Source organism: Henckelia pumila, chromosome 2 (genome assembly GCF_033568475.1).
Source record: "Henckelia pumila isolate YLH828 chromosome 2, ASM3356847v2, whole genome shotgun sequence".
NCBI classification, from domain to species: Eukaryota; Viridiplantae; Streptophyta; class Magnoliopsida; order Lamiales; family Gesneriaceae; genus Henckelia; species Henckelia pumila.
Genome location: NC_133121.1, coordinates 142,775,504 through 142,795,609, shown reverse-complemented (window position 1 = coordinate 142,795,609; position 20,106 = coordinate 142,775,504). Strand labels below are relative to the sequence as shown.

The window sequence follows — 20,106 nt, the reverse complement described above, 5'->3', positions numbered from 1 at the left end:
TTGCATTTCTCCTTCCGCCACACATCTCCGAATCATTGAGTCAGCACATATTTTAAACAGAAATGGTTCCTCCCAAAAGTAGTGCTTGACATAAAAATTTTTTCTTCTGATGGAAGGATAGATTGTGTGGGAGTGTTCTTGTGACCAGAAAATTAGCAAAATGTGCATACCATGGTGAACTCTCTATGGCAAAAAGTGTTTCATCAGGGAACCAATCATCTATGTCCTCTAGTTCGTTTTGTGCATCATCAGAAATGCATTCTAATCTAGACAGATGATCAGCTACTACGTTTTCAACACCTTTCTTATCCTTGATCTCTAAATCAAATTCTTGCAAAAGTAAGATCCACCTAATCAGTCTAGGTTTTGCATCTTTCTTTGCCAACAAGTGCTTAATAGCAGAGTGATCTGTGTAAATTGTGATTTTTGAAAGTACAAGGTACGAATGAAATTTGTCCAGTGCAAATACTACAGCTAACAACTCCTTTTCAGTGGTGGCATAATTCAGCTGAGCTTCATTAAGAGTCTTACTAGCGTAGTAGATAGTTCGGAATACCTTGTCTATTCGTTGGCCGAGTACCGCACCAACAGCATAATCACTGGCATCACACATTACCTCAAATGGAAGATCCCAGTTTGGCGATGTCAGTACTGGTGCAGTCCCCAGTCTTTCTCTCAACACCTCGAAGGCCTGCAAACAATTCTAATCAAAGTCAAAAGGGGAATCTTTCATGAGCAAGGAAGACAGAGGTTTAGCAATTTTTGAGAAGTCTTTAATAAATCGCCGATAAAAATCAGCATGTCCTAAAAAACTTCTAACTCCCTTTACTGTCGTGGGTGGAGGTAAATTTTGAATGACGTGCACCTTAGCCCTGTCCACCTCGATCCCTTGTTCAGAAATTCTGTGACCCAACACTATACCTTCTGTCACCATGAAATGACACTTCTCCCAGTTAAGAACCAAATTGGTTTTCTCGCATCTCATCAACACAGAATTCAAGTTATGCAGACATGCATCAAAAGATTGACCGAAAATAGAAAAATCATCCATGAAAATTTCTAAAAAATTTTCGACCATATCATGAAAAATAGCAGTCATGCATCTCTGAAAAGTAGCAGGAGCGTTACATAATCCGAAAGGCATACGTCTGTAAGCAAACGTACCATATGGGCATGTAAAAGTTGTTTTATCTTGGTCTTCAGGTGCAATCGCTATTTGATTGTATCCTGAATACCCGTCTAAAAAGCAGTAAAACTCATACCCAGCCAATATCTCTAGCATTTGATCAATGAAAGGGAGGGAAAAATGATCCTTACGGGTTGCGTCATTTAATTTTCTATAATCTATGCACACACGCCAACCCGTAACTGTCCGAGTAGGTATCAGTTCATTATTCTCATTTTTTACGACAGTTATCCCCCCTTTCTTTGGCACACATTGCACTGGACTTACCCATGGACTATCAGAAATAGGATAAATAATACCTGCGTCCAACAGTTTGATCGTTTCAGCTTTTACAACTTCCTGCATCTTCGGGTTTAGTCTCCTCTGTGGTTGGACTAATGGGTTGATGCTCTCTTCCATTAAGATCTTGTGCATGCATATGGACGGATTTATTCCTTTGATATCTGCCACTTTCCAAGCAAATACACTCTTGTGATTCTTGAGCACATCCATTAATCTGGCCTCCATCTCACATGTCAAAGAAGACGAAATTATGACAGGTAAATTATCATTCTCACCTAAAAATACATATTTGAGATGGGTAGGCAATGGTTTCAATTCCAAAGTGGGTGGTTCCTCAGTGCTTGGTTTCTGAAGGACTAAATCCTTCCGGTCGCCAAGATCTTCAAGTCTAAGCTTTCCACCTCTTCTCCATGACTAGTTGTCATTCAAATATGCAGTCATCTCTTCAATTTCATCAATGAAATCGTCCACATGCTCAGATATAAGTGCAGTTTCTAATGGTTCCTGAAAAGTATCCAGCACATAACCAAATAATAGTGAATCCACTACATCTAGTTGAAAACATTCTTCATTAGATTAAAAACATCAAACGAAATTTTCTCTTCTCCCACTCTCAACAGCAACTCTCCCTTCTGGACATCTATTAGTGCCTTTCCTGTTGCCAGGAAAGGTCTACCCAAGATGAGTGGCATGTCCAAATCATCTTCCATATCTAACACCACGAAGTCCACGGGGAAGATGAATTTGTCCACTTTTACAAGTACGTCCTCGATTATACCCCGTGGATATTTGATGGACCTGTCCGCCAGTTGTAACGACATTCTGGTGGACTTTGGTTCTCCCAAGTTCAATTTCCTAAACACAGAGTAAGGCATTAGATTTATACTCGCACCCAAATCACACAAAGCCTTATGAAATTGAACATCATTAATTACACAGGGTATAGAGAAACTCCCTGGATCCTTTTGCTTTAGTGGGATTTTATTCTGAACCAGCGCCGAGCAGTTTTCCGTCAGACTTATCATTGCATGCTCCTCCAATTTCCTCTTGTTAGAGAGGATCTCTTTCAAGAATTTCGCATAACTTGGCATTTGCATCAGTGCATCAGCGAAGGGTATATTTATATTCAATTTTTAAACACTTCTAATAATTTACCAAACTGAGAGTCTAGCTTGGCCTTCTTAAGAGCTGCAGGAAAAGGTGGTGGTGCAACAATTTTTGATTGTGAAGTGGGTGGGGGTGTTAAGATAGACGACTTACCTGAATTTTTTTCTGATGTAACTGTTTCTGGCTCTTTCTCGCTTTTTTGTTCAGGCTCGACCGTCTTCCACTCCTTAATTCAATTGCTTTCACCTGTTCTTTCGGATTCTTCTCAGTGTCACTTGGCAAAGTACCCTGATCTCTGCTGGAAATTGATTTGGCCAATTGCCCTATTTGATTCTCCAGATTCTTTATCGATGCATCTTGATTCTGCATGCGGGTCTCAGTAGATGATATAAATTTCTGCATCATCTGCTCCAAGCTTGACTTCTCCTCTTGAGGCGGCCTGCTGTAGTTCTGATTTCCATACGGCTTATTCTGTCCACCCCATGAAAAATTCGGATGCTGTCTCCACCCTGGATTGTATGAGTTCGAATATGGGTCATTACTAGGGCGATTCTTATTCCCCATGTGTCTTGCCATAACTCCCTCTGGCTGAGAGAATGTTTGACAATCTTTCGTGAAATGCTCTGCACCGCATTTTTCACACCATACTTCTTGCACTCGCATCGCCGAATGTCCTACACTCAGTTCCTCGATCCTTTTGTTCATGACCTCAAGTTGAGCAGCCACAGAGGTGAATGCATCAACTTGATGAAGTCCAGATGATTTCCGAGCTGCACTCCTTTCAGATTGAGGATGATAGCTACTGGTTGCCATCTCCTCAATTAATTCGTAGCCATCCTTTGACGACTTTCGTAGTAGATTCCCACATGCAGCTGCATCTAACATGGTACGATTTGAATGAGAAAGTCCATAGTAAAAAGTTTGTACCACTAGACCGTCTGGTAATTGGTGGTGTGGACATCTCCTCAGCAGATCCTTATAGCGTTCCCATGCTTCATAAAACGTCTCCTGTTCACCTTGGAAAAAAGTTGTGATATCGGCTCTCAGCTTCATTGACTTCGATGGTGGGAAGTATTTGGTGAGGAAAGCTTTCGCCAAGTCATCCCAAGTTATGATGGAACCTGCAGGTAAATTCGTTAGCCATGCTTTTGCCTTGTCTCGAAGTGAAAAAGGGAATAAACATAAACGAATTGCGTCGTCTGAAACTCCCTGAATCTTGAATGTATCACAAATTTCCAAAAAATTTGTGAGATGCACATAGGGTTCATCGATAACACTTCCACCAAATTGAAGCGTGTTCTGAACCATTTGAAGAATCGCCGGCTTTATCTCAAAGTGATTCGCTGCTACAGTTGGCCGGATTATGCTTGGTCGAGCACCTTCAATATTTGGCAGAGCTAGATCCATCATGGATCTGTAAACTGGTTGTTCGTGTTCGTGCCCTTCTTCCATTTCTTGTTGTTGCCTTCTTCTTCTGTGAAAGGTTCTGTCGATCTTTGGATCAAAAGGCAATAGTCCCTCAGGTGAGTGTTGCATGTACTGCAAGAAAATCCTGCAGTGCACAGATGGAAAGAGTGATTAAAATTGTAATTGAAAAAAATTAAATCAGACAAATTAAAATCTATTTAGTCCCCGGCAACGGCGCCAAAAACTTGATCGAGCAAATACTAACACTGAAAATCAACTTAAATATATCTATCAATTAAGCTCGAATAAATCGCAAGTGCACGATTCAAGTAATAATATAGTGTACTGAGTACGAGTATCGTCCTCAGGGACTACTGAAACTAATTTGTCTTTTCAATTTCTCACTACACAAAGTATCGAAAAGTTGAATTGTGATTTATCTAACATCTAAAATTAAAACTCAATGTAAATAAACTTAAATTTCTTGCAACCAAACAAACAAATCACATGTTGATAAATAACAATTTAAAAGGATTTTTGTTGGAATTTCCGGTTCACCTTTCCCCTAATTGAACTGGACGATTGGAACTCAATTTATCTTTATAAATTTGACAGAAGTTCCTGTAACATTGACACTCTCTCTCGAGGTTATGCCAAACTAATCAAATCAATGAATTAATTAAATCTCTTTAATTATTTATCAGGACCGATTGCTTTGCGTTCTATGAATTCTACAACTTTCAACCTGGTGGTCTATGGCTATCAACATGTACTAAATACCATATCTCTATGCATATTTTAAGTCCACGGATTCTATCATTCGTCCTAATTAAGAATCTATCTCTCGATAGCAATTCACAATTTACGAATCTATGTTAAGGGTAGCTAATCATCAACATAGAAAGAAAAAAATGATAAACTCAATTATAAACATAAATCAAATCTCAATACGTCCAATGATTCAATCACACTAAATTGTTTCGGGGTTAGGATCCCCTCGATTCCAACAAAATAAAAACTTAGCTACTGAAATTCATTACAAAAATTCAATCTCCAAAAGGGTTTAATCATAACAATTCAGAAAAGGAAGAAAAGAAAAACTCCCAACGGAGAAGAGAATTCTTCAAGCGTGCAGCCGCCGGTAGCCCTCTGATGTGCGTCCAAAAGTAACCCTCAAACTAATAAAATAATTGTATTTATAGTACCACGCAATCCTTCCCGAAATAAACTCTAAAAATAAATAAAAACTTAAATCTGCGCGTCGCGCCCGAGCGGTAGAAAATTACCGCGCGGGCGCCTCAAAACTCTGCCACCTACTGTTTCCAAAAATCGTGACCGCGCCCGCGTGGTAGAAAATGACCGCCCGCACGCCTCGCTTTAATCAAGCTACTGTCTTTCTCAACCGTGACTGCGCCCGCGCGGTAGAAAACAACAGCCCGCGCGCGCCTTGCTTTTTCCAGAAATGTGACTTTCTTCTTATGCTCTCCTCACGGCCTCCATTGTGCATCGCCTTCTCACCGAGTATCAGCATTTCTTGGTGAATCCCTGCCATATAAATAAATAAACTAGAGGAGAGACAACAAAAACAAAAAAACAATAAACGAAACAAGAATGGAAAATAACAGACACAACATAAACAAAACGAATGCAAAACAAACGCAAAACAAAGCAAAATAACACACAAAAACGACTCCTATTAGTTCTGACCACCTTTAGAAACCACCAATACTTCTGCTGAGTCATATCCATCTGTAGATACGGCCAGAGTACCATATTCTTTGGATTTTTCCTGCTGCTTCCCTTTCCTTTCCCGACAATCTCTTCGCAGATGTCCAACCTTCTGACAAGCATAGCACTTCATATTACCCAAGTTTCTGTTCTGGTATCTTTCTTGACTCTTCGATCTGGACTTTGGCCTGTATTTTCCACTGGATGTCTTCTTATCACTTCTGCCCCTCGCCGTAAGACCTTCTCCATGTGATTCAGTGTTTGTGTTTGATTTTCTCTGAAGTTCCTTGGATTGAATAGCAGGCATAACTTCTTTCAAGGTTATTGTCTGTTCTCTTCCATATAGCAAAGCATCTCTGAAATTTTCATATGCTTTTGGAAGAGCATTCAGAAGTATCAAAGCCCGATCTTCATCCTCAAGCTTTACTTCAATATTCTCCAAGTCATCCAATATATTGGTAAATTCTTCGATCTGGTCTTCAAGGTTCTTCTCATCCTTGATCACAAAGGAATACAATCTCTGTTTCATGTACAGACGATTAGCCAGAGATTTTGTCATGTATAAATTTTCGAGTTTAAGCCACACCGCCGCTGCAGATTCTTCTCTGGCCACCTCCCGAAGAGGTCTATCTCCCAGATAGAGAATAATTGCACTGTGTGCTTTCTCGAGCAATTCATCCTTGTTCTTTATCTCATCGGACATCTCCTCCTTCTTCTTAAGAGCCTCCACCAATCCTTGTTGTATCAGGATTGCCCGCATCTTAATTCTCCAGAGCGAGAAATCGTTCTTACCCGTGAACTTCTCAATATCAAACTTCATTAATCCCACCATCTTTGCTTAGTTTCCCACGGACGGCGCCACTTGTTGGGAATCAATCCGAAATTTGGTATTCGATAATTCACCAATCATCACATTTGGACCCCAAGACCTGGAGGGAGTAAACTTACCCCATAATGACGCCTTGCTTATACAAGCTCGGATCGCCAATTATGATGTTCGAAGGGTGTTCGTTGACTCGGGAAGCTCAGTGAATGTCCTTTTTCAAGAAGCATTCGAGCAGATAGATTTGCAGGGGTATGAGTTGAGCCCGGTAAAAACCGCCTTGTATGGTTTTGCCGGGCACACTGTCCAACCCCAAGGGGAAATGTTGCTGCCTATCACCTTGGGATCAGGAGATGAGAAGAGAACGGTCATGACAAGATTCACATTAGTGGAAGCACCTTCTTCCTATAATGTCATCTTGGGTAGGCCGGCTATGAACTCTTTCAAAGCCGTAGCCTCAGCTTACCATCAAAAGATCAAATTCCCAGTGGGAGATAAGGTCGGAGAAGTTTGAGGAGATCAGCCTTCCTCTCGAAAATGCTATGCCGAGACAGTGAAGATAGACTACAAGAGGGCAAAACAGAATGGAAAGGAAGGAGCCTTGGGGGAAAGAGAAGTCTGTTCTGTGGATGAATCTAAAAGCGAGTATGAAGTGGTAGAGATAGAGCCCGGGCAAACAGGGAAGTCTGTTAAAATAGCTCGGGATTTAGACGCATGGTTGATTGAAGCATTGAGAGGCTGCCTCATTCAGAATAAGGATGTGTTCGCCTGGGCTCAGGGTGATTTGGTGGGAGTTTCATCTCGGGTGGCAGAACACAAACTAAACATCAGCCCGGGTTCCCGACCTGTCTTACAAAAAAAGAGGCATTTTGGGGCCGAGAAGGATAAGGTGATAGCGGAGCAGGTTCAAGAGCTACTGCGGGCCGGGCACATCAAGGAAATACAATTTCCTACTTGGTTGTCCAACGTAGTGCTAGTACCAAAGGCTACGGGGAAGTGGAGAATGTGTGTGGATTTTCGGGATTTAAATAAAGCCTGTCCCAAAGATTGCTACCCTTTGCCCCAAATTGACCAGTTGGTGGACTCCACATCCGGGTGTGAGTTGCTGAGCTTCATGGATGCATACCAGGGCTATCATCAAATTCCTTTAGCCCTGGAAGATCAAGACAAAGTCAGCTTTGTCACCTCGGGAGGTACTTTCTGCTACGTAGTGATGCCATTTGGTTTGAAAAATGCAGGAGCTACGTATCAGCGGATGATGGACAGAGTGTTCCGGGAACAGGTGGGTCGAAATGTGGAGGTATATGTGGATGATATATTGGTGAAGTCCAGGACTCGGGATAGTTTCTTACCCGACTTGGAGAAACCTTTGCGATAGTTCGGCGATATGGGATCAAATTAAACCCGGCCAAGTGTATGTTTGGGGTGAAAAGTGGCAAGTTTCTGGGGTTCATGGTCACTGAACGGGGGATAGAAGTCAACCCTGAAAAAGTGAAGCTGTTGCGGGAAATGCCTTCACCAACATCTATTAAGGAGGTACAACGATTAACCGGCCGGATTACAGCCCTGGCTCGGTTTATAGCTCGATCAGCTCATCGCAGCTATCATTTTTTCCAAGTGTTGCGTAAAGCCCAGAGGTTTGGCTGGACTGAGCAATGCGAGCAGGCCTTTCAGGAGTTGAAGGAGCATCTGGCTAGCTTGCCTATCTTGGTTAAGCCGGAACCAGGGGAACGATTGTGGATATATCTATCCACTACAGAAAAGGCGGTCAGCACTGTCTTGATAAAAGAGGAAAAGGGAGATCAGAGGCCTGTGTACTACGTCAGCCATGCTTTGAAGGGGGCGGAAGTTAGATATACGGAGATTGAGAAGATGGCTTTGGCATTAGTAATAACGGCCCGGAAATTGAGACCTTATTTCTTGTCTCACCCGGTAACTGTTCTTACTAATAGCCTCCTGGGGCGCATTATGACTCATCCAGATGCCTCGGGGAGACTCGTGAAATGGTCAGTGGAATTAGGAGAATATGATATTGAGTACCAGCCACGTAAGACCATCAAAGTCCAGGCTTTATCTGATTTTTTGACAGAGGTGGCCGTTTTTGGCCAAGAGGAAGTATGGAGGGTTTTTGTAGATGGAGCAAGTGGTATTGGAGGCAGTGGTGTGGGGATCATCCTGATCTCACCTGCCCAAGAGAAGATTGAGATAGCCGTGAAGCTAGACTTCCAGGCCTCCAACAACGAAGCTGAATACGAGGCTGTGATAGCTGGGATGCAACGAGCCCGGGATGTCGGGGTAAGTCATATCATAATTTATTCTGACTCTCAGTTGGTTGTTCAGCAAGTAAACAAAACCTTCTGTACTCGAGAGGAGAAATTGATAAAATATTGTAAGATGATTGAAGAGCTCGGGGCCAGTTTCAACACTTGGAGTATAGAGCAGATACCCCGGGAAGAAAATATGGAAGCAGACGCCTTGGCTAAAAGAGCGGCCGCGGGGGAAGGTGATAGTAGAGAATCTGTAGTGACCCTTACCCGGATCACCTACTAAACAGAACTTATGCATGCAATTAACTTAATAAAACAGATATCAGAATAAAACTACGGAAACCAATAACATTATACAATCCCAAGTAAAGGAATCTGTAATTATCCAATAATATACAACCAAATCGAATAGCTGTATAAACCCAAACAACAGTAATAAAACCTAAGCGAAGCTCCAGCCGGCCAACCACTGACTAGCCTCTCCTGGATCCACCCTCCTCGTCCAATCGCAAACCTGCCCCATGGAATAGGGTGTCCAGAAAATACAGAGTACGAGACGTGAGCATAAAACGCTCAGTGCGAGAGTATGAGTATACATGCATGCAAAGTGAACTCCCTATAGACTCGAGGTCAAGGATCAGATAACAGAGACAGACCGGGCCCTGGTATGTAGCACGCTGTGCCGTCGCTTCAGGAGGTGGCTCCCATACCGAGATAACTGTGGATACGCCGGACCCAAATCGATGGAAGTCCATCCACTAACAGGATAGGGTACAACCCTACTACAGACATCTCGAAGGAGATACAGCAAGATGCAAATGAATGCAGCATAATATCATGGCATATAAATCATGCGGTCACATAATACATGCATACTCAGTCAGGATATCTCGAACAGTACTTTCGTACCTCAAATACCAGGTAGGCACTACCAGCTCTAAGTCCAAGCCTAAAGTCCGCCTACACAGCGAAATGATACCACTATCATTACAGTGCTCTAAAAGCCTTAACTAAGCTATTGCATACTCCTAAATATTTATAGGAAGCAAAAGCTATACCTTCGTCCGTCGTTAGCCCTTTGATGTCGATGCCTCCAGAACTTGGGCACAACTCCGCTACGACTATCGAACGCCTCTCCGACCACCGGACCAAGCCTAAGAAGACTAGAACAGCTCGAATATGACTAGAAATAGAGAGGAAATCCGGAATTGGCAAGGAGAAATGAAATCTCGGCCTTCTATTTATAGACAACGATCGGAGCCTCCGATCCTCGATCGGAATGTCCGAACCTGGATCGGAACGTCCGATCCTGCCATCGGAGCTTCCGAAGATCCTGATCTGCCACGTGTCAAAATATCACTTGTTGACTCCGGATAGGGGTGATCGGAGCCTTCGGTCCTGATCGGAGCTTCCGATCCAGCCACACGTCATGGATGACGTAATATCATCGGTGCCTCCGATCCCGATCGGAGCTTCCGATCGTCCCTTCGGAGCTTCCGATCCGTCCAATCCCCAATTTATTTTATTAGCATTAATCCTTTAATTACTCAATTATGGTTCGGGCTACTACATTCTCCCCCACTTAAGATATTTCGTCCTCGAAATCAGATCTTAAGTACCGAATGCAAATACAGAAATCAGAAACATTCTTTATTCAAACAAACGTTTACAGAGTTTGCAACTGAATACAACTTAAAGAATGAAATCAAAACAACTCAGGATGGTCTTTACGCATCCTGTCCTCAAGCTCCCAAGTAGCTTCCTCAGTGCCTCGGCGCTGCCACTGAACTAAAACCAAAGGAATGACTTTGTTCCGTAAAACCTTATCCTTAAAATCAAGGATGCGAAGAGGTTTCTCAACATAAGTCAAATCCTTGTCTACCTGAACCTCAGACCGCTGCAGAATATGAGATTCATCCGCCACATACCGTCGCAACAGAGATACGTGGAACACGTCGTGAATACTAGATAGATGCGGTGGCAATGCTAGTCGATAAGCCAAATCGCCAATACTCTCCAAGATCTCAAACGGACCGATAAATCTGGGAGACAACTTGCCCTTAAGGCCAAATCTGAGAATCTTGCGGAAAGGTGACACTCTCAGAAACACTTTCTCCCCGACCTCGAACTGCAAAGGCCTACGCTTGATATTAGCATAGCTGGCCTGACGATCCTGTGCAGTCTTAATCCGTTTCTTGATTTGATCAACAATATCTATCGCCTGCTGGATAAACTCCGGTCCTTCAGCCTGTCTCTCCCCCACTTCTTCCCAGAAGAGTGGAGTACGACAACGTCGCCCATACAACGCCTCAAAAGGTGCCATCCCAATACTAGTGTGATAGCTGTTGTTGTAAGCGAACTCGATCAACGGCAAATGATCCTGCCAGGCTGAACCAAAATCCAAGACGCACGCTCTAAGCATATCCTCTAACGTACGGATAGTGCGCTCTAACTGACCATCAGTCTCTGGATGATAGGCTGTACTCAAACTGAGAGTAGTACCCATCGCACGCTGAACACTCCCCCAGAACCTAGAAGTAAAGCTGGGGTCCCGATCGCTGACAATGCTCACAGGCACTCCATGAAGTCGAACGATATCCTGAATGTACATCCGTGCCATGCGATCCACAGAGTACTCTCGGCTATAGGCAATGAAATGCGCTGATTTGGTGAGTCGGTCCACAACCACCCAGATAGCATCACAGTTCCTCGGGGACACCGGCAAATGGGTCACAAAGTCCATAGTGATAAACTCCCATTTCCATTCAGGAATAGGCAGACTGTGAAGCAATCCTCCAGGTCGTCGGTGCTCTGCCTTGACCTATTGACACACCAAACATCTGGAAACAAACTGATAAACACTGTGTTTCATTCCCTTCCACCAGAAACGAGTACGCAGATCCTTGTACATCTTGTTGCTCCCAGGATGAATACTCAACTTAGTGCGATGTGCCTGAGATAAAATCTCCTCTCGCAACTCTTCATCCTGTGGAATCACAAGCCTACCAGACAAACACAGAAAGCCATCTGACTGATAATAAAATCCAGACGAGCTACCCTCGTTAGCTAGACGAGCTAAACGCTGGGTCTTCGAATCAGACATCTGAGCATCTCGGATCCGCGAATACAAGGCTGGCTCAGATAATATCGCAAACATCTGGATACTCTGCATACCTTTCTTATGCTTGAAGGTAAAACCTGAAGTACAACAGTCACTGATCGCACTAGACATCGAACAAGTCTGAAGTGCGGATAGTCGCACCTTGCGACTCAAAGCATCAGCGGTGAGATTAGCAGCTCCCGGATGGTACTTAATCTCGCAATCATAGTCTTTAAGCAAGTCCATCCAACGTCTCTGTCTCATGTTCAATTCTGCCTGAGTGAACAAATACTTGAGACTCTTATGGTCGGTGAAGATCTCAAATTTCTCGCCATACAGATAATGACGCCAGATCTTCAAAGCGAACACAATGGCTGCCAACTCCAAATCATGGACTGGGTAGTTGTCCTCGTGAAGCTTCAGCTGTCTAGAAGCGTATGCGATCACATTCCCATTCTGAGTCAGGACACAACCTAACCCCTGAAGAGAAGCATCCGTGTAAACTACATACCCTCCAGATCCTGACGGTAATGCTAACACCAGCGCAGAAGTCAACCGCCGTCGAAGCTCACGGAAATTCTCCTCACACTCGGAGGACCACTCAAAATCCACACCCTTGCGGGTAAGCTGCGTCAACGGTCGAGCTAACTGAGAGAAGTTCAGAATGAAGCGACGATAATACCCTGCTAGACCCAGAAAACTATGGATCTCAGCAACTGTCGTCGGACGCGACCAATTAAGTACCGCTTCAATCTTGCTTGGATCAACAGAAATCCCCTCCCTGGATATGATATGGCCAAGAAAGACCACTATATCCATCCAGAACTCACACTTGCTCAGCTTGGCGTACAATTGCTCATCTCGAAGAGTCTGCAGTACCAACCGCAAGTGAGAAACATGCTCTTCCGTATTACACGAATACACCAAGATGTCGTCAATGAAGACCACGACAAACTTGTCCAAATACTCCCTGAAGACACGGTTCATCAGATCCATGAATATATCCGGCGCATTGGTCAAACCAAATGGCATCACTAGGAACTCGTAATGCCCATAACGAGTACGGAATGCAGTCTTGGCTACGTCCTGATCACGGACTCTCAACTGATGATACCCAGATCTCAAGTCAATCTTGGAGTAAATAGAAGTACCCTGCAGCTGATCAAACAAGTCATCAATACGAGGCAACGGATACTTGTTCTTCACAGTGACTCGATTCAGCTGCCGATAGTCAATGCACAGCCGCATTGACCCATCCTTCTTCTTCACGAAGAGAACAGGAGCTCCCCAAGGAGATACACTAGGACGAATGTACCCCTTGTCCAAAAGATCCTGTAGCTGATTCTTCAACTCACGCATCTCTGACGGAGCCAGACGATACGGTGCTCTAGAAATAGGCAAAGTACCCGGCATCAACTCTATGCCAAACTCGACTTCCCTAGCAGGAGGAAAACCCAGAATCTCATCAGGAAACACATCTGGAAATTCATCCACAACAGGAATGCTCTCTATCCCAATACTCTCAGCGGACAAATCAACTGCATAGATAAGGTAGCCTTCCCCGCCAGACTCTAGAGCTCGACAGGCTCTCAAAGCTGATACCAAAGGCATCGGGGGTCGCGCTCCCTCACCATAGAAAAACCAGCTTTCACTCCCTTCCGGATGAAAGCGTACTAATCTCTGATAGCAGTCCACTGAAGCTCGATAGGTAGTCAGCACATCTATTCCCAGAATGCAATCAAAGTCGTCCATCACCAGGACCATGAGATTCGCTAACAGAATGTTCCTTTCGAACTCTAAAGGGCAACCCATCACTAGACGTTTAGCCAAAGCAGATTGGCTCGTCGGAGTAGAAATAGACATCACTACGTCTAGTGCAATGCATGGTAACTTATGCCTCTTAACAAAACGTGCAGAAATGAAGGAATGAGATGCACCAGTGTCAATAAGTACAAGGCAGGTATACCATAAAGCATAAATGTACCTGCGATGACTTTCTCATTCTCCTCCACAGCCTGATCATGTCTCAGGGCAAACACCTGGCCAGAAGCTCGTGGCCTCAAATGAGAACTCCCAGCAGACTGTCCCTGCGACCTCTGCTGTACGGTAGCCTGAGAACCCGATCCTGAACCAGAACCAGAACCGCCTCCCCCAGACTGTGGACAATCCCTCCGGATATGACCAGTCTCTCCACAACGGAAACAAGCTCCAGAAGCTCTGCGGCACTTGTCGGATGGATGGTTCTTCCCACAGTGATCACACTTGTCCTTCTTACCGAAACGGACAACACCTCCAGAACCAGAGGAAGAAGAAGATCCAGACTTCTTGAAAGTTTGGGCACGGGGACCCAAAGAACTAGCAGGTCTCGACTGAGAGAAAGACCTGTTCCGCCGAATGCTGTCCTCCGCCTGGTGACAACGGCTCACCAAACCCTCGTAGGACATGTCATCACCAACCGCCACACGGTCATGGATCTCAGGGTTAAGGCCCTGAAGGAACAGATTATACTTCATCTCTGAGCTATCAGCAATCTCGGGGCAATAGGATAGCAGATCAAAGAACCTCTGCTGATACTCATCGATAGACATAGTTCCCTGTCTCAGACTCAGTAGCTCGCCTGCCTTCGACTGTCGGAGTGCAGGAGGAAAATACCGCTTTTGGAAAGCTGTGCGAAACTCGGCCCAGGTGGCCACTCCTCTCGCCGCAACAAAAGGTGCAGAAGTAAACCTCCACCACCTGCGCGCACGCCCATCCAGAAGATAGCCAAGGGTCTCCACCTTCTGCTCATCAGTGCATTGGAAAGTCTGAAAAGTCGTCTCCATGCGGTCTAACCAGTTCTCCGCATCCTCCGGAGACTCACCTCCAACTAAGGGCTTAGGACCCATAGCTAAGAATCGACGCACAGTGAAACGCTCGTCGTCATGGTGACGATGACGCCGTTCTCGACGAGGCTCCCGGTCGGCATCACCCCAACGCCCACCAACACTGCCATGAGAACTCTGGTCGTCACGATTTGACATCTACAAAAATACCTCAAGATGAGACTAAATCCCAAGAAATCTTTTGCATGCTCTGATACCATAAATGTAGTGACCCTTACCCGGATCACCTACTAAACAGAACTTATGCATGCAATTAACTTAATAAAACAGATATCAGAATAAAACTGCGGAAACCAATAACATTATACAATCCCAAGTAAAGGAATCTGTAATTATCCAATAATATACAACCAAATCGAATAGCTGTATAAACCCAAACAACAGTAATAAAACCTAAGCGAAGCTCCAGCCGGCCAACCACTGACTAGCCTCTCCTGGATCCACCCTCCTCGTCCAATCGCAAACCTGCCCCATGGAATAGGGTGTCCAGAAAATACAGAGTACGAGACGTGAGCATAAAACGCTCAGTGCGAGAGTATGAGTATACATGCATGCAAAGTGAACTCCCTATAGACTCGAGGTCAAGGATCAGATAACAGAGACAGACCGGGCCCTGGTATGTAGCACGCTGTGCCGTCGCTTCAGGAGGTGGCTCCCATACCGAGATAACTGTGGATACGCCGGACCCAAATCGATGGAAGTCCATCCACTAACAGGATAGGGTACAACCCTACTACAGACATCTCGAAGGAGATACAGCAAGATGCAAATGAATGCAGCATAATATCATGGCATATAAATCATGCGGTCACATAATACATGCATACTCAGTCAGGATATCTCGAACAGTACTTTCGTACCTCAAATACCAGGTAGGCACTACCAGCTCTAAGTCCAAGCCTAAAGTCCGCCTACACAGCGAAATGATACCACTATCATTACAGTGCTCTAAAAGCCTTAACTAAGCTATTGCATACTCCTAAATATTTATAGGAAGCAAAAGCTATACCTTCGTCCGTCGTTAGCCCTTTGATGTCGATGCCTCCAGAACTTGGGCACAACTCCGCTACGACTATCGAACGCCTCTCCGACCTCCGGACCAAGCCTAAGAAGACTAGAACAGCTCGAATATGACTAGAAATAGAGAGGAAATCCGGAATTGGCAAGGAGAAATGAAATCTCGGCCTTCTATTTATAGACAACGATCGGAGCCTCCGATCCTCGATCGGAACGTCCGAACCTGGATCGGAACGTCCGATCTTGCCATCGGAGCTTCCGAAGATCCTGATCTGCCACGTGTCAAAATATCACTTGTTGACTCCGGATAGGGGTGATCGGAGCCTCCGGTCCTGATCGGAGCTTCCGATCCAGCCACACGTCATGGATGACGTAATATCATCGGTGCCTCCGATCCCGATCGGAGCTTCCGATCCCGATCGGAGCTTCCGATCGTCCCTTCGGAGCTTCCGATCCGTCCAATCCCCAATTTATTTAATTAGCATTAATCCTTTAATTACTCAATTAGGGTTCGGGCTACTACAGAATCCCTTATGCAAAGGGAAACGGTGGCTGCCATAGAAGCCTGGGAGCCGGTCCTCCAAGTAAACACATGGAAGGCCCCGATTGTCAAGTACCTAACTCAGGGGAACCTCCCGGAGGACAAAGACGAGCCCGGATCATACGAAGATAGGCAGCCAGGTTTGCTATCTTGGGAGGAAGCCTGTATAGGCGTTCCTACCAGGGCCCTTTGCTCAAATGTTTGGGGGAAGGAGAAACCGAATATGTCTTGCGAGAAGTGCACGAGGGATGTTGTGGAAACCATGGAGGGTCTATGAGTCTGATCCGAAGGGTGTTGCTGTCAGGATACTGGTGGCCCACTATGCAGGCAGATGCATCCAAGATTTCTCGGTCTTGTGAAGGATTTCAGAGGTTCGGAAATATACAGCATAGCCCGGCAAGCAACTTGAATCCGATATGGGCATCCTGCCCCTTTGATCAATGGGGTCTGGACATAGTGGGACCTTTTCCACTAGCCCGGGCACAGAAGAAGTTCTTATTGGTAGCTGTTGATTATTTTTCCAAGTGGGTGGAGGCAGAGCCTTTGGCGAAAATAACAGAGGCCGAGGTGATGAAGTTTTTATGGAAAAGCATAGTATGTCGATTTGGGCTACCGAGAAAGCTGGTCTCGGATAATGGCAGGCAATTTCAGGGCCAAAAATTGGCAGACTGGGTTGCCGAGATGGGCATTAAGCAGGTTTTCACCTCGGTCGCCTATCCTCAAAGTAATGGCCAAACAGAGGTAACCAATCGTACTATTGTTCGATCTTTACAGGCGCGATTGCATGGAATGGGGAAAGATTGGGTTGAAGAGATCCCGAGTGTGTTATGGTCCTATCGCACCACTCCACACACTGCAACACAAGAATCACCTTTTAGCTTGGTATATGGGCCAGAGGCTATTTTGCCAGTAGAGATCGGACAGCCTTCAGCTCGGATTAAAGCATATGAGGACACAGACGAAGGAGCTCGGGCACAAGAATTGGATCTCATTGAAGAACGAAGAGAGAAGGCGGCTCGTAGAATGGAGGCCTACAGAGCTCGGGTGATGAGAGCCTATAATCAGAAGGTCAGGCCTCGGGAATTCTAAGAAGGAGAATTTGTGTTGAAAAGAGTTAATCCAACAGGGGAAGTAAGGAAGCTAGATGCCCGATGGGAGGGACCATATAAGCTTATCAGAAAAGTCGGTGCTAATACTTGGTACCTACAAGATGGCCAGGGACGCCCCCTCAAGCGACCATGGAATGCTTTACATTTGAAGAAGTATTTTGTGTAATGATTTGTATTCAATGTTTTATTAATGAAGGAGTTTTATCATGAAAGAAGGATTTCCATTATATAAGCTCGGGAGGTTCCAAGCCCCGGCACCCATCATAAGCCCTTGGCATTATATAAGCCCGGGAGGTTCCAGGCCCCGACACCCATCATAAGCCCAAAGCATATATAAGCCCTTGGCATTTTATAAGCCTGGGAGGTTCCAGGCCCCGGCACCCATCATAAGCCCAAGGCATATATAAGCCCTTGGCATTATATAAGCCCGGGAGGTTCCAGGCCCCGGCACCCATCATAAGCCCTTGGAATTATATAAGCCCGGGAGGTTCCAGGCCCCGGCACCCATCATAAGCCCAAGGCATATATAAGCCCTTGAAATTATATAAGCCTGGGAGGTTCCAGGCCCCGGCACCTATCATAAGCCCAAGACATATATAAGCCCTTGGCATTATATAAGCCCGGGAGGTTCCAGGCCCCGGCACCCATCATAAGCCCAAGGCATATATAAGCCCGGGAGGTTCCAGGCCCCGGCACCCATCATAAGCCCAAGGCATATATAAGCCCTTGGCATTATATAAGCCCGGGAGGTTCCAGGCCCCGGCACCCATCATAAGCCCAAGGCATATATAAGCCCTTGGCATTATATAAGCCCGGGAGGTTCCAGGCCCCGGCACCCATCATAAGCCCAAGGCATATATAAGCCCTTGGCATTATATAAGCCCGGGAGGTTCCAGGCCCCGGCACCCATCATAAACCCAAGGCATATATAAGCCCTTGGCATTATATAAGCCCGGGAGGTTTCAGGCCCCGGCACCCATCATAATCCTAAGGCATATATAAGCCCTTGGCATTATATAAGCCCGGGAGGTTCCAGGCCCCGGCACCCATCATAAGCCTAAGGCATATATAAGCTCTTGACATTATATAAGCCCGGGAGGTTCCAGGCCCCGGAACCCATCATAAGCCCAAGGCATATATAAGCCCTTGGTATTATATAAGCCCGGGAGGTTCCAGGCCCCGGCACCCATCAAAAGCCCAAGGCATATATAAGCCCTTGGCATTATATAAGCCCGGGAGGTTCCAGGCCCCGGCAACTATCATAAGCCCAAGGCATATATAAGCCCTTGTCATTACCTACTCTTTTATTTATATATATCAGGCATTAAATAATGGATAACAAGAACAGAGGAGTTACATTGACAACAGATTATGAGAAGAGGGGCTCCTACGGCCCAATTACAAATAATAATTTAAAGTGCGGGGTTATTAGAGGGACCGGCATCTGTAGTTGTCTGACTCGGGGCAGGCTTCGCATTTTCAGCTCCTTGGGTGGTGGGGAGGGAGTCGATGGCCTTATCCAAGTCGGGAAATTCTCTCTTGTCAGAAGACCATAGGCCAGCTTCCTCGAATTGATCTCGGCATTTGTAAAATCCGACCTTGAAAAAGGTGTACGATCTATCCACCACTGCCTCTTGAAACTCAGCAGAAGATAGGAAAGTTGCTTTGAACTCTTCCTCTGACTTCAGGCGAGTTTCCAGAGCTGACACTGCTTTCTCCGCTTTATCCCTCACACTGGCCACTTCAGCTTGAGCCTCTGCAGCTCGGTTTTCAGCCGCCCTCAACTCATCCGTAGTGGTGGCTAGAGCATCTCGAGCCTGCCCTAGATCAGCTTCAGAGCGGGCACGGTCTAGCTGAGCAGAGTGAAGACCTTGCTCGGCTGCCTCCAGGGCTGAACGGAAACTAGACGCCACTTGATCATGACTTTGTTGTGCCATCATCAAGTCCTGTTCCAGTTTTTTGATCAACTCCGCGGCAGCCCGAGACTTCTCAGCTTCTACGTGTGCCCGATCAGTCTCAATCCGACCAAATTTGGTCGCATCTTCATAGCTGTCCACCAGCATATGCAGTCCCTGAAAGCAGAGGTATTAGAAATAGAAAACAGAACACGTTCGAGACTAGGAGAAGTAAACTTACGGATATAACCCGGTTGGTGCCCTCGAAATACTTCATGTTCGGGTTTTGGTTATAGAGGTGGAGCTGCTCCGCAGAAGTCAATAGGTCCTTTAGCATCCGCACTCCCTGGCCAGAGGCTCCGGCTTGGAATATATTTTCCCTCACACCGAAGGGACTAGATCCCTGGGCAGCCTAGTAAAAGGGGGCCAACGGGGGGAAAGAGGGAGAGGAAGGAGCCACCTCTTCTGGGTCACTAAGAATGACCATTTTTGGCTCCTCTATGGCTTTTCTCTTCCGCGTCAAAGGAGAGGAGGGACCGGCAGCAGAAGGAGCCTGATCATTCGTCCACCCTGCCTCCATAGATGGAACTGGCAGGGGAACAGCAGAAGGTGAAGGAGCGGAGACCTCGGGGGTGACCACTGCAGTGGCAGCCTCCTCACCTATGGTTTGTTGAGCCCTGCGTTCCTCCGCTAGTTGAAGGACTCGGGTCTTTCTAGCTGCCTCTGCAGCCCTGGCTTCTTCCTTTTCCCGGGCAGCTGCCT

The 20,106-nt window shown here is 45.7% G+C and overlaps 2 protein-coding genes and 1 non-coding gene across 3 annotated transcripts; 2 read left to right on the top strand and 1 right to left on the bottom strand.

The window, feature by feature from the left end:
* Positions 1-1,882: 1,882 nt before the first annotated feature.
* LOC140878588 (uncharacterized) lies at positions 1,883-6,663 on the bottom strand. Its single transcript, XM_073282202.1, has 4 exons — positions 6,659-6,663; positions 2,729-4,127; positions 2,080-2,376; positions 1,883-1,972 (listed from the first exon to the last, which is right to left on the bottom strand). Exons 1-4 carry the CDS (start codon positions 6,661-6,663, stop codon positions 1,883-1,885), a joined length of 1,791 nt encoding a protein of 596 aa, XP_073138303.1.
* LOC140885898 (small nucleolar RNA R71) lies at positions 3,519-3,625 on the top strand. The gene has a single exon (XR_012151311.1). It is a non-coding gene; the product is annotated as a small nucleolar RNA R71 (small nucleolar RNA).
* Positions 6,664-7,949: 1,286 nt separating the features above from the next.
* Positions 7,950-16,617, top strand: LOC140878587 (uncharacterized). The gene is made up of 2 exons (XM_073282201.1): positions 7,950-9,036; positions 16,325-16,617. The coding sequence occupies exons 1-2, from the start codon at positions 7,950-7,952 to the stop codon at positions 16,615-16,617; spliced, it is 1,380 nt and encodes a 459-aa protein (XP_073138302.1).
* Positions 16,618-20,106: the final 3,489 nt, after the last annotated feature.